The 12,868-nt window shown below is 47.0% G+C and overlaps 1 protein-coding gene across 3 annotated transcripts in view; it reads right to left on the bottom strand.

Annotated features, from left to right (window-relative positions):
* mpv17l (MPV17 mitochondrial membrane protein like) overlaps window positions 1–12,868 on the bottom strand; it is a 163,168-nt gene that overhangs the window by 66,780 nt on the left and 83,520 nt on the right. The window contains exon 2 of one of the 3 annotated variants that reach the window (XM_086000791.1): window positions 9,530–9,951. The exons of the other annotated variants lie outside the window; for them this stretch is intronic. Coding sequence (XP_085856917.1) covers window positions 9,530–9,657 — 128 coding nt within the window. The 5' untranslated portion in view covers window positions 9,658–9,951. The remainder of the gene's footprint in view (window positions 1–9,529; window positions 9,952–12,868) is intronic. 3 annotated transcript variants of the gene reach the window in all.

Raw genomic sequence — 12,868 nt, 5'->3', positions numbered from 1 at the left:
CAAATCAATAAGGTTCTTACACAGTGAATAACAGATTTCACAAATTTATTAAACATACAGTATATGTAATAGTACTGAAACATATACTTACAACCAGACATAATAATGGTTGGTTGGGGATTCAAACGTGTTGCAGTTCTGAGCTCAGTATCTTAGGCCTTTACCAATCCAAATTCTCATTACAAACAGCCAATTTTTATACATTTCTCTTACTCCCTCCATGTGACAATTCGAGCTGAAAAGTGATGGGAAAAATTCTAACAAATAGGGCACGCTCCAGCAAATTCTGGGCCAATGTTCTTTGAGATAAACAAAGCCTGTGCCAGGCTGGTCATGTTGCAAATGAGGTACAATAATATCAAACAGTTAGGGCTGGATTTTGTGAATGGAGGCGAGTTGGAGGCAGGACTGCTGCTTGTTGTGTCAATGTCCCGCCTCCATCCTCGCCTGATCAACCAGAGGGATTTTTCCCTGATAGAGCTTGGTAAGCCCACCCTGCGGGCTCAGCAAGCCAATTAGGGAGGAAGTCACTGACAGAGCACGTCAACGTCAGACGTGCTATCTGTCAAGACTTCTTGAAAGAAGAAATGTCAGTGTTTGATAGCTCTGTGAAGCTGTCAAACACTGACATTCTCTTTAGTTTGATGAGTTCTTGTGTGCAGGATTCATCAAACCTTTCTACAGTACTTTGTAAATTTCACATGGCTGTTGGTTCGGAGGTTCCAACAGCCTTTCTGTGAAATTGACAAGGAGGATGTCGGCTCCCCCAATCCACCGCAGCTGAAGGCTATAGGAAGAAAACAAGGTAAGTGAACAGTTTTTAAAACTTATCACTCACCTTGCATACTTACCACTCCACACTTGCACCCATTACTTCCAGATGCCTCCGACCCCCTCCACGTCTCCTCCAACCTGGCGGGGTTCTCCGAGGTCGGGACGCCTTCACCTGTGAAGGTAAAATGGTACTAATCCTTTTTTCTTAAGGATTAAATGCCTTTCCCGCCTCCAGGAGACGGGACCCGAAGCTGCACATCTTCCTGCCTCCTGGCAAAAGGACACAAAGGTGGGGGGGGGGGGGGCGGGTTTGCCATCCGCCTCCACTTTCTCCGAATTTACCGGCTGTCCCGCCTCCACGCCCGCCTCCTCAGGGCTTGGAAAATCTAGCCCTTAATGTCTAGTCTGTATGCGTTAACATTTATTACTAAAAACAAAAAGAAATGAGCTATTTTTATTGTCACTAATAAGTGTTCTAAGTAGACAGCTTGCAAACCCATTACACACAACTGCAGTTTGAACTATTCCTATAAAGTGGGGTGAAACAATGCAACATTGGTGAAGGGAAGAGATGAATGCTTTACTGTTTCACCACCAACTTATATTACTTCCTGCTGACTGGCCATACTACTCAAGGTTCTTCTTTATGTTCTGCTGATGTTAGCACAGATTGTGCTGCAAGGGTTTGTTATCCCTTATTAATAAGCTACTAATTATTTCAGGAGGTCCAGTATATTCAAAGAGTGTTTAGCAAACCTGGATTCTCGACAAATAGTAAATTCAGAAGTTAAAGTGAAAATGACAGCTTGACAATATTTTATGGGCTTTTGGCAACTATTTTTTTCTTTTGCCAGGCCATTGCTTATTGCAAAATGCCAAAATAAAAAAAGGCCTTATCAACAAGAAGAGGAGAAATTCCAATAGATATTTAGCAGACGGAAGGGAATTTGGCAGATTGGGTTAGATTCCAACACTTCCTGCTGCCTGGTCACAGCAGTTGGTGAGATGGAGGTAACTCCTATCATTCAGTCAGCTGGAATCCAGGGTGTGCATCAGGCCATGTTAAAATGAGAACAATGGGGATAAATCCTTTTTTTTTAAATGCAGTTTTAAAACATGGTATTCTGCTTACCTCGGGACTTGTGGTACACCAGTGGCACTGGCGCATTTCGCCTGGCACGTTACACATTGCCAATGCATAGAAAGGACTGCCCTGGGTTTTCTGCTGCCCTCTCGCGTAAATGCAGCTGGTGTGCTCCCAGCATGACTTGCATCACGCACTGGGAGCGTAGCGGATTGAATTTCATGGACAAGAGCAGAAATCTGCAGATGCTGCTTCTTAAAGTGACTTCCTGTTGCTGACTAAGTTTGAAATTGGGCATTTTTAAGCGACATATGACGTTTTACTAAGTTAAAGGTGCTATATCAATGCCAGTTGTTTTCTGTTGTGTATTATGGTGAGATGAGGCAGGAAACTGCTAAAGTCCAGGGGGAAGCAAGGACAGTCAGGTTAAGTATTTTGAAACCGTATAAAAGGGAGCAAATAAACATCCAATCCAAAAAGCAAGCAATGCTATAATGACAAGAAACCAAATATTGCACCAAAAGAGGACTAATCTTATCAAAAGTTCCAGCTGGACTGTTTTAAGACTACTTCCAACTTTTAAGGGTGCACAGCAATGGGGCAACAAATCAACATTTCCCAGGCACCAAGGACACCACCCACTCCAACACCCCAAAATGAATGCACCATGGAGCAATTCAAGCCTCCTGTGTAGCCCCATAGGAAAACCCAGTCTAGGGCAAATAGCGCATAACAGACACAAGGGCAAGATCCTGGATTTCCATTGGCCAGTGCATACCTGTGTCATCAACGTATGGGAGTGCAACATCAGCTTCTTAATGTTCACTAGAAATTGTAGCAAAAAACTGATTGGATTCACACAGCTTTGACAGAATGTGTACATGTTTGGGGATATGTGATATCATTAGTTCTGTAGCTGTATGTTGTGATTTTGTATCTAGTGTGATCCTAACATGGGCAGACTTAGATTGGAAACTCCATCTTAAACTCAATAACATAAATTATACTATATATAAATACTGATGACATGGCTATTTATACAGTAGTAGAAATGCAGTACATACAATTAAACCTGGTAAATGAGTTATCATGAAATGTAAGATCAGGATTTCTATTATCTCAGATATGAGTAGCCAATAGGTAAGTGAAAAGCCACCTTATCGAAAGAGGAGCTGGAGTTCACCTTCACACTTTGACTACAACTTGTCAGGGATGGGTTAACTGTCCCCAGATATGCACCTGTCTTACTGCTTTATAAACTTAATAAAGATATTTGGCTTAGAATAGAGCCACTTCACCATATGATTTCGCCTACTTAGACACCCCACAGTTTCCAAGTATATGGAGGAGTGAGGAGGTAATAACAACAATTTTCAAGTCACTTCAAGAACGCTCCATCCTTTCAATCCAGACAAATCCCTGGCCCAGAAAAATGATTCCAAGAAAATTGCAATGACAAGAAGAGTCTTGACTTTAACATCAAGAATCAAAGAATAAATTCATGTTTCATTCTTCTACATTAGAGGATCCCAATCCGGGTCATCTCTCTTTCAGCCGCAGTGGTCTATCAACACTTTCCCTCTCACATTGCCCATTGTTAATAGCACAAGTGATGATCTTTAGCTACCCATAGCTGGTCCATTAATTGGAAATGAGGTACCTTATAACATAAAAACATTAAGATGCTGTTGTGATAGAGCTCTTTTTTTAATTTTCTATTTAATCACCATAGACAGTATTTGTTGAGTCATATATTCCTCACAGCGAAACATTATTGTTTAAATCAATGCCCATCTTCCGCTTCATTATTCTTTTATATTAAATCCCAAATTATTTCTCATTAGTTTAGAAATAGGTTTTCATCAAAAGTGCTATATTTAAATACAATGAGGTAGAAATTGGAGCCTGCTGCGTCCATTTTTTGGCCAAAAGCACCAATTGCACGGTGCTGTCTCCCACACCCCATGCGCACTTTGGTGGATGCTTTGTGATATGCGAAGTGGTGGTAATTATACTAATAGTAGCACTAACACCAAAACAACCATTCTGCTGTTCAATGTAAGCATGCAGTAACTTCACTGCACAGAGAATGGCTCTGGCCAATGTCAGTAACTCAACTTTATTCCTGTTGTATTAATTTAGCTCCCTTGCACTGTTTAGATCAGTCATTTGTCCAATTCTGTTTGATGAATAACATCATCTGAATGTACTAAACAAAATATCCAGAACCAAAAGGCAGAAAAATGATGGGATGTTAAAGTGGATCAGAACTCTTTGTACTGAGATAACTTTTTTTTTAAAGATCCACTGATGATCAGCACCCTTTTATATTCTCAATAGAATAGCTTACTCAGAAAGCAGTTTGACTCTTCTTTCTAAGAAATGCTAAATTTGAGCTAACAAGCTTAGTCAACAGCAGTATAGGAACATGTCTTCACCTTTGTACTTGTGTCCCTATTAACATGGGAGAAATACATCATTATTCAGAAGCAATCTTTTATTCTGTAACCACTGTGAGCTCTAGTTTTACAGCTTGCAGCACTTTTCCTGGGATAGTCATTAAATTGAAGCAATTTATATTTGTATTCAAAGACAATGGCATGCAATAGTGTTCTTGACTATGAACACCTACCACAAGTAATTCAATTTACCAAGCAAGATCAGCAAGATCCACTTATCTTTCCACCTCCTCCTCCTACATACACCCGGGATAGGAGATTTCTTTTTCTCCCTCTCTTTTAGGTCTTGTAGTAAGTCGGCAACTTGTTCCGTAACTATCTCATATAAGACATGCAAGGGTAGAAAAGGTTGGAGAAAAGAATTTGGGTCTGATTGTTGACCACAATTTGAAAGTATTCAGTCAAAATGAATTACAACAGTCATTAAATGTACTTCATTATAAACTGAAACAAGTTATTTTAACTCTGTATATAACTCATAAATAAGGTTATTGCGTGCAGTTTTTGGCAATCCATCTTCAAAAGAATATTGATGCACTGGAGAGAGGTTAGAGAATAGTGATGAGGAGGATTCCAGGACTTAAGACTCTAAGTTATGAAGAGAAACTCAAAGAAATAAACTTGCTCTCATTGGATATAAACAAGATTTAGAACGATTACTTAACTTGAACTGTGAGCACAGAACTATAGGAAACAAGCACAAAATTAAGAAGCCGCAAGTGAGGCTAAAGATAAGAAGGAACTTTCCTTTCCCCCAGAGCATATATTTAGCATATAATTAAGAACAAGACTGAAGCTTATCAGGTTAGCTATATTGAGTACAGATTAAATACACCATTGAAACATGATTGGTCCTGTGTTGCTGGGCAAACGTTTGAGAAGAGGAACTGGGCAGAGCTGACTATTGTATCTTATTAGTTAAAGTTATTAGTTAGGCTAATAATTGATTACTTTGTGGCAGTACCACTGGTTGTCCCTTACATTGAGACACATAATTCCCTTTAACTTACCTTTTGGGGCCGTTGCCCTTTTAACTTACCTTTTGGGGCCATTGCCCCTTTAAGGCGCGCCCTAGCGCGCTGACATCACGTCACGTACGACGTGATGTGCATGCACCGGCACAGCCCGGCCTAGCGTCTTCGGCCTCAACGGCCAGCCGATGGGAGCGACGCGATCTTCCGCTCTCGCGGCAAGCACCGGCCTCCCGACTTCGGCCTCAACGGCCAGCAACGCACATCACGTGATGCCCTAAGCGCGGGAAACGCGAACAACGTGATGACGTCACAACACAAACGCAATGACGTCATCACGCTCCCCACAGGACTGCGAACTCAGTCCTCGTGGAGTCCCTGCTGGGACAAGACCTACACCACGGTGCTCCTACAGTCAGCCATCTTACCTGCTGTAATTATTCTGTTCCTGTAAATAAACAACTTATTTATAGTTCGTCGAAGTCAAACTCTCTTATTTAGTGGCGATCTACACGAACCGCTACATTGGTGACCCCACGACGTGAGTACGGGAGCTCATCAATTCCAACGCTACAATTGGTGAACCCGTATCCGTGAACGATTTTCACGGTAGCAACGCGCGCCTGAACCTCGTCTTCACTCAAGACGACCAACGCACAACCGACGAACAACCACGGAACAGCAACCGCCTAACACCGATTCCACCACAAGCGACCCCGTCTTTGCGAACGTCTTCGCAATGGAAGCGCAGTTTGGAGGTGAGCCCGTTTTTCACGAACGATTTCACAGAGGTAGAGCACGACCAACGGCAACCGTCATCCACCAACGCTACAATTGGTGGGTTTGTGAACGTCTTTCACAAACGAAGCACGCTATGGAAGCATCAGCCGTTCTGCTGTCGCTACCGCAATCCAGGGAGCCACGGTCTCCCTCGTGCTTTATGAAGACAGAAGTCCTGTTCGCCAAGAACATCAATGCGGCACAGACCACGCACATGCTCACGGTCTCTGTATTCGACTCTTCTACCGCCACACAGATCGTCCGCCTCTACATCCAAAGCAACAGCAAGTATACATCTCTCCAAGCGCGGGGTACAGCATGTTCGGGCCCACAAGATCGGAGCGCGCCCCGCGGGGATACCACGAGGACTCGCCCCCGCAAAACACGAGGATGCACTCCTCGCGCACGAGGACCCATCCCTCGCGAACCATGAGAACCCATCCCTCGTGAACACCGACGACTCCTTCTCCGCCGACGACGCACCAGCCCTTCAGCTTGCTGGTTGTGTTACCTACTACACGATTCGGCGTGAACAAAAGCGTGCCGCCCTCCCGGCTGTTTTCTCCTAAATCTACAACTGTTACAAGAGTTGCCGCCCTCCAGGCAGAGTTAACCCCTCCTGAAAGCAACAACAACCTGGACCGTTGCCGCCCTTTCTCCAGTTTTCCCTTTAACAAACGCAAACGTCTACTGAAGCTGCACACATCGAGGACGGGTCCAACGGGCATCCTGCGGCCGCGATCAGCCACGTGAAAGTTGCTGGCCTCACCGATCACTGATCAACGCAGCAACTCTTCACCCTCCGTTGTGTTCACGTCGTAGCACTATGGCACGCACCGTTCTGTGCGTTCCAGCCTCCCGACGGTTTCGCTCACCAGCCAACGGAGACATCGCCCGCGTCCGCCCAACCTGCCCGTCACTCTGACAAGGCCTGCTGTTTCGCACGTCTCCACGGTCCTTCGCCTGACGGATACGTTTTATTCGCCACGACGCGCGTAAGGATCCGCTCACGAGCAGCATCTTCATACCTCGCCTACCAAGCCGAGACAGCACGACTGCCGAGACCACCAGCTCGTCAGACCATCTCATCCTTGGACTTTCGTTAAAGCGAATTCTGGGGGGGCCTATGTGGCGGTACCACTGGTTGTCCCTTACATTGAGACACATAATTCCCTTTAACTTACCTTTTGGGGCCGTTGCCCTTTTAACTTACCTGTTGGGGCCATTGCCCCTTTAAGGCGCGCCCTAGCGCGCTGACGTCACGTCACGTACGACGTGATGTGCGTGCGCTGGCACAGCCCGGCCTAGCGTCTTCGGCCTCAACGGCCAGCCGACGGGAGCGACGCGATCTTCCGCTCTCGCGGCAAGCACCGGCACAGCCCGGCCTCCCGACTTCGGCCTCAACAGCCAGTGACGCAACGACGCGCATCACGTGATGCCCTAAGCGTGGGAAACGCGAACAACGTGATGACGTCACAACACAAACGCGATGATGTCATCACGCTCCCCACAGGACTGCGAACTCAGTCCTCGTGGAGTCCCCGCTGGGACAAGACCTACACCACGGTGCTCCTACAGTCAGCCCTCTTACCTGCTGTAATTATTCTGTTCCTGTAAATAAACAACTTATTTATAGTTCGTCGAAGTCAAACTCTCTTATTTAGTGGCGATCTACACGAACCGCTACAACTTCAGTTAAAAGCTGTGATAGAGCAAACTGTACATGGCTTGCAAGTATTGGTTTGATAAGTTGAATGGTCCTTTCTCAGTCCATGCATTCTTACATTCTTCCGGGCCTGGTTTAACTTGTGTCTCACCACCCCCCACCCCCGTCCCAAGTTTCCGTCCCCTTTGTGAAGACCGCTTTCCCATTCCTCAGTTGCCGTCTATAGTATTACCAATTCCCACATGCTTTGTTGAATTAGCATGTTAAGCCAGTCCAAGGATTTAATCTTGAAGCTCCTGTACTCTTATCACCAGCAGTAAAACTCTCATTATAGTGTTAGTGAAGAGAGCTGTAAGTCCAAGTATTACAGATTAGCTAAAGCAATAAATTACATAAGAAAATTTGAATTTTCCTTGTACATTACTGAGGCTGCAAGAACCGGCATTCTGCTCGAAGCTGGTATACTCCTCTGAAAGTTAGTCTAAGTCAGCACATTAGAACTCTGCCCAGCTGCTGCTGTACACTCTTCTGTACATTTTGGAAGATTAATGTAATGTTTTATAAGCCCAGCCATCTGGTTCCTATACTATTACAAGATTAATTATTTTCTTTCAACAGCCTCCTATTCATGAGTACAAATGTTTTCTGCTTGTTGGCCTACGTACTGTACTTAGTTTCAGAACTGTATCAAAAGACTCTGGGGGGGAAATTCGGTACTTTAGCACCTCCAGTTAGCGCCTGGCGGGCGCGCTAATGGGATGCTGAGGCAGTAGCGCCGCGGTGAGGCGAGTTCAGTGCCGCACGCCAAATTTCCCCCCCCCCCCACCCCGTAGCGCCACCGCTACAGGTTAGCACCGGGGACTTCAGCGCCAGGCAGATTGTGACGTCAGCGAGCGTGCAACGCTCACTGGTCACCCAATCTGTCAAATTGAGTATCGGCCCCTGCCTTAGCGCCTGGTCCTGACAGCAACAGGGAGAGGAGGCATCAAGCAGGCGGATGCCAGTTCCAGGGGCGCTACTTAAAGGGATCATGAGTAATGAGTCGCAGCTCTCAGGTTAGTAGTGTTTCAGTGCTTCCTTGTCAGTTTGAAATAGTTCAAGAGTTGAATTCAGTTATTCAAAGGTTGTGGCTTCTAAAAATTAGCTACATTTATTCTCACAAAATATCAAAGTGCTACACTTCCTTATATTAATGGGGGCTGTACTGGCAGCTGACCTCGCCCTCCAGGATCTACTGCGGAGGGAGCACAGGCAGCGAGAAAGATTGGAACATGTGACCAAAGGGAGGAGGAGGGCCATCAGGGCTCCCAACAGGAGGCTTTACCCTCCAAGGGTCTTCCAACAGCAATTCTCCTACCTTCAATTAAGCGAGGAGCAGTGTATTAGAAGGCTCCGCTTCACCAAGGAGGTGGTCACAGAGCTCTGCCACTTCCTGCAACCAGACCTCGAGCCTCAGATCAGGGCGAAGACAGTTCTCTCAGTGGCAGTCAAGGTCACCGTCACGCTCAATTTCTTCACCAGCGGATCCTTCCAGTCTACAACAGGAGATATAGGTAACATCTCGCAGTTCGCCGTCCATCACTGCATCTGGGAGGTCACAGAGGCTCTCTACAGTAGGAGAAGGGACTACATTTCCTTCCCCACACCAGAGAGAAGCAGGACGAGCATGCACGTGGCTTTGCCAGGATAGCGGGGTTCCCCATGGTGCAGGGCGCCACTGACTGCACCCACATGGCTTTGCGGGCACCGCATAACAATCCTGAGATCTTCCCTAACCGCAAAGGCCATCACTTACTTAATGTCCAGTTGGTGTGCGACCACAGACAGTGAATCCCAAATGTGAATGTCCGCTATCCTGGCAGCAGCCACGATGCCTTCATCCTGCTCCAGACCGGTGCTCCAGCACTCTTCCAGCCACCACATCAAGCTCGTGGCTGGCTGGTCAGAGACAAGGGCTACCCGCAGCAGGGATTGTGGGACCACTTCAGGAAGAGGGAGAGGCGGAGGAGGAGGACGATGAGGAGCATGAGGAAGGCAAGGAGGAGGAGGAGGAGGAACAGATGTGAGGGAGGAGGCAGCCACTCAATCAAACTTCCGGAAGGGCGGTCCGTGACTGCCTCATCAGACTGCGGTTCCAATAAATTCAACTCCAGATCCCCGTTGTGCACCACATCCCCATCGTTCCATCCCTGTCGCAGGCCATATCACACCACACGGCTGAAATGAGAGAAAGTACAAAATTATCCGAAGTGAATTAATACATTTATAAAGAATCAGTGAACACATCTTTACAACATAAATATTAACTATTCACCTTTGTGCAATCCCTTAGTGCCTGTCATTACTGTGCCTCTGCCTACTTTAGTGCTCCTACAAAGTGTTGGCCCAGTGGCTGCTGGTGGAAGGCTGCTGAATGTCCGTGTGGGAGACTTCAGATGGCCTTACAGGACGCCCTCGACCAGCTCTGGGCCTGGAAGGCCCGGCTGTAGACTGTACCACCTCAGCATGGGCGGCAGCAATCTGGGCTGGCTGAATGGCAGGCAGTGACAAGGGCAATGGCGGAGTGCCAGTGGTGGGAGCAGGAATGCTATCATTGTGAGAGGACAGCAGGTTCCTGTTCCACTGACCCACTGCCACTTCCCCGGGGCAGCACTTCAGCATCTCTAGCAATCTGTTGCAGCACAGATTGCTGGCCTGCTGCGACACTGTGAAAGCCCCGGTCGACGGTGATCGATCCAGCCACAATGGCAGCAGTCAGAGCTTGCGTGGCATCAAGCTAAGACTGCATGAGAGCAGTCTGAGTTTGGATGCTACCAACCATAGACTGCATTACAGCTATAAGACGTTGCGTCGCTTCCGCCTGTGCTGCAATGGAAGCTGCCAGATCGCCCATCACACACGGCATCAGGTCTGGGTCGCCACGGTCTCTCTGGGAGTCGACCATCCTTTCCAGACTGGAAATGATGGGCTCCATGATGTGCGCAGAGCCTTGTGCAATGTTGGAGGCGGACTCCTCCACACTCCTTAACATTGCTGAGAGGCTCTCAGGCACCCTTGCCATTGCACCCATCATCTCTGTGTGCATGCCCATGACCCTTCATCTAAATGCCTCCCCATCGAGGGCCTCATCTGAGTCCTGTTCAGCAGAACTCACGTGCGAACTCACCCTCTGGGGAGCTGGCCCCCGAGCTACCCTTTCCCCCTGGCCTTGCTGCAGCCTGCTCGTTCCCGGTGCATCACCCTGTGTAGATCCCACAACTATACTAGCCTCTAAAGAACGCGTAGTGCCAGTATCTGAGCTGGTGTCTGCGGGTGAGACATGTAGTGACGCGGTGTGTTCTTCCTCCTCCTCTTCTCCCGCCTCGCTCTCTACGGTGCCCTCAGGGACAGGCTGCTCAGCTGCTTGCTCATTATCTGAGAGCATAAAGGCACAAGAGTCGGGTTAAGCTGAGGGGAGGGGAGGGGGGCAGGGAGGGAGAAATGCATGCAAACAGCATGATTAACTGGAAAGTGCGAAAGGCTTGTGGGTGAGGGGAAAGTGGGATGTGAGAAGAAGGAGTAGGGATGAACATACTGTTGTTGTCCCCAAGGGGGTCAACGTCGCCGGTGGCCACGGTGCCCACCACCTGGCACCCAATAATCCGTAGCACTCTATTTTCCAGCGCAGACAGTTGTTGGGTGTTGGCTTGTCCCCCACCTGTGCGCTCCTGCTCCCTCCTGTTGTGAGCCACCTTGGCCTGCAAGAGAAAGGAAAATATGTGAGTGAGTGTGGAACAATGTGTTTGGGTGGTGAGCCTACCATAGTTGAATAGCTGTCATTGTGTGCAAGGTGTGAGATGTGGGTGTGAGTGTTGGTAGGTAGAGATTGTTGGTGGGTGAGTGCTGGGGGTGTGGTGCTTTGGCCAGTGTGTGCAGACCATGGTTCAGATGGTGGTATGTAGCATTTGTTGAGGCATTGACTCACCCTGACCACCCAAGTGAGGTCGTTAAATTTCTTCCTGCACTGTGTATGGGTCCTGGGAACCACAGTGCTGCCCGAGACCTGATGGGCAACCTCCCTTCGCATGGCGTGGAAGACTTGCGGCGAGGACCTCCTGCCACTTGCCAGGTATGATATGCAGTGACACGGTGTCTCTCCACAGTGGACACCAACTCCTCCAATGTTTGGTCCGAAAATCTGCGGGCTCTCTCCCTGGGGCGTGGATATGCCATGAGAACAGTTGGTTGAGTCGTCCAGCTCCTTGGACTTGGCCTGCTCCTGCTTGCTGACACAGGTTCACAGGCAGAAATGCTGAGAATGAAGTTCTGCAGCATGAATGAACCTCCCCTTTAAGAACTGGAAAGAACCTGTGGGAATGATGACTTGCGATTAGATTGCACCTGATATTGGTTAATGCTTTGAGTGTAACGCTACTGAGCTAGGCCGTTAGCGCTTGATTTAGTGCTCCAATCCTGTCTTTAAGCGATGACACTGAATTTTGTGTGCAGCGAGATTCATTAGCGCTTGGCACTAAATCTCAAACTTTTCCAAAGTTAGCGCCCACTCCTGGGCTATAATGAATTTCACTCCTCTAAATTTGGCCTAGATTTTCTACCTATTGACTATGGATCTAGTCTTGTAATCACGGTGATCAGCTCTGTCTCTATATTTCAGGAAATGTATCATGTTTTATTACCAGACACTGAAAGTCCTATCAGCCTCTAATAGTTCTGTACCCAATGATTCATCTCAGGAAGCACATTATCTGTATAGATAAAGTACAGCAATTGCTTAACCCACTCTTGGCCACGTATATATTTTTACATACACCAGTTAATTACAGTGAGTTTGAGTAATTTAATCTTGGCTCCATTAAATGTAGCCTTACTATTGATATCCTTTAATCCATGTTGCGTAAATTAACCATGGTGTATTCCTGCATCTTGTATGGTCGTGCATTTTAATCATCTTGAAGTCAATCCGTTGTTATGAGCATCCATCCTAAACAAATTGACACTAGCCAATTACAATAAACAGAATTTCTTAGAGCTAACCATTAAATAATATTTTTAAATGGTGAGGAACTATTAAGTGTTGGTGTTCAGAGAGATTTAGGTGTCCTAGTACAAGAAACACAGAGGGCTGGGTTTTACC

Source organism: Somniosus microcephalus, chromosome 11 (genome assembly GCF_052327205.1).
Source record: "Somniosus microcephalus isolate GS21.2 chromosome 11, FLI_Smic_1.0, whole genome shotgun sequence".
Classification (NCBI taxonomy): domain Eukaryota; kingdom Metazoa; phylum Chordata; class Chondrichthyes; order Squaliformes; family Somniosidae; genus Somniosus; species Somniosus microcephalus.
This window is presented reverse-complemented; position numbering and strand designations above follow the sequence as displayed.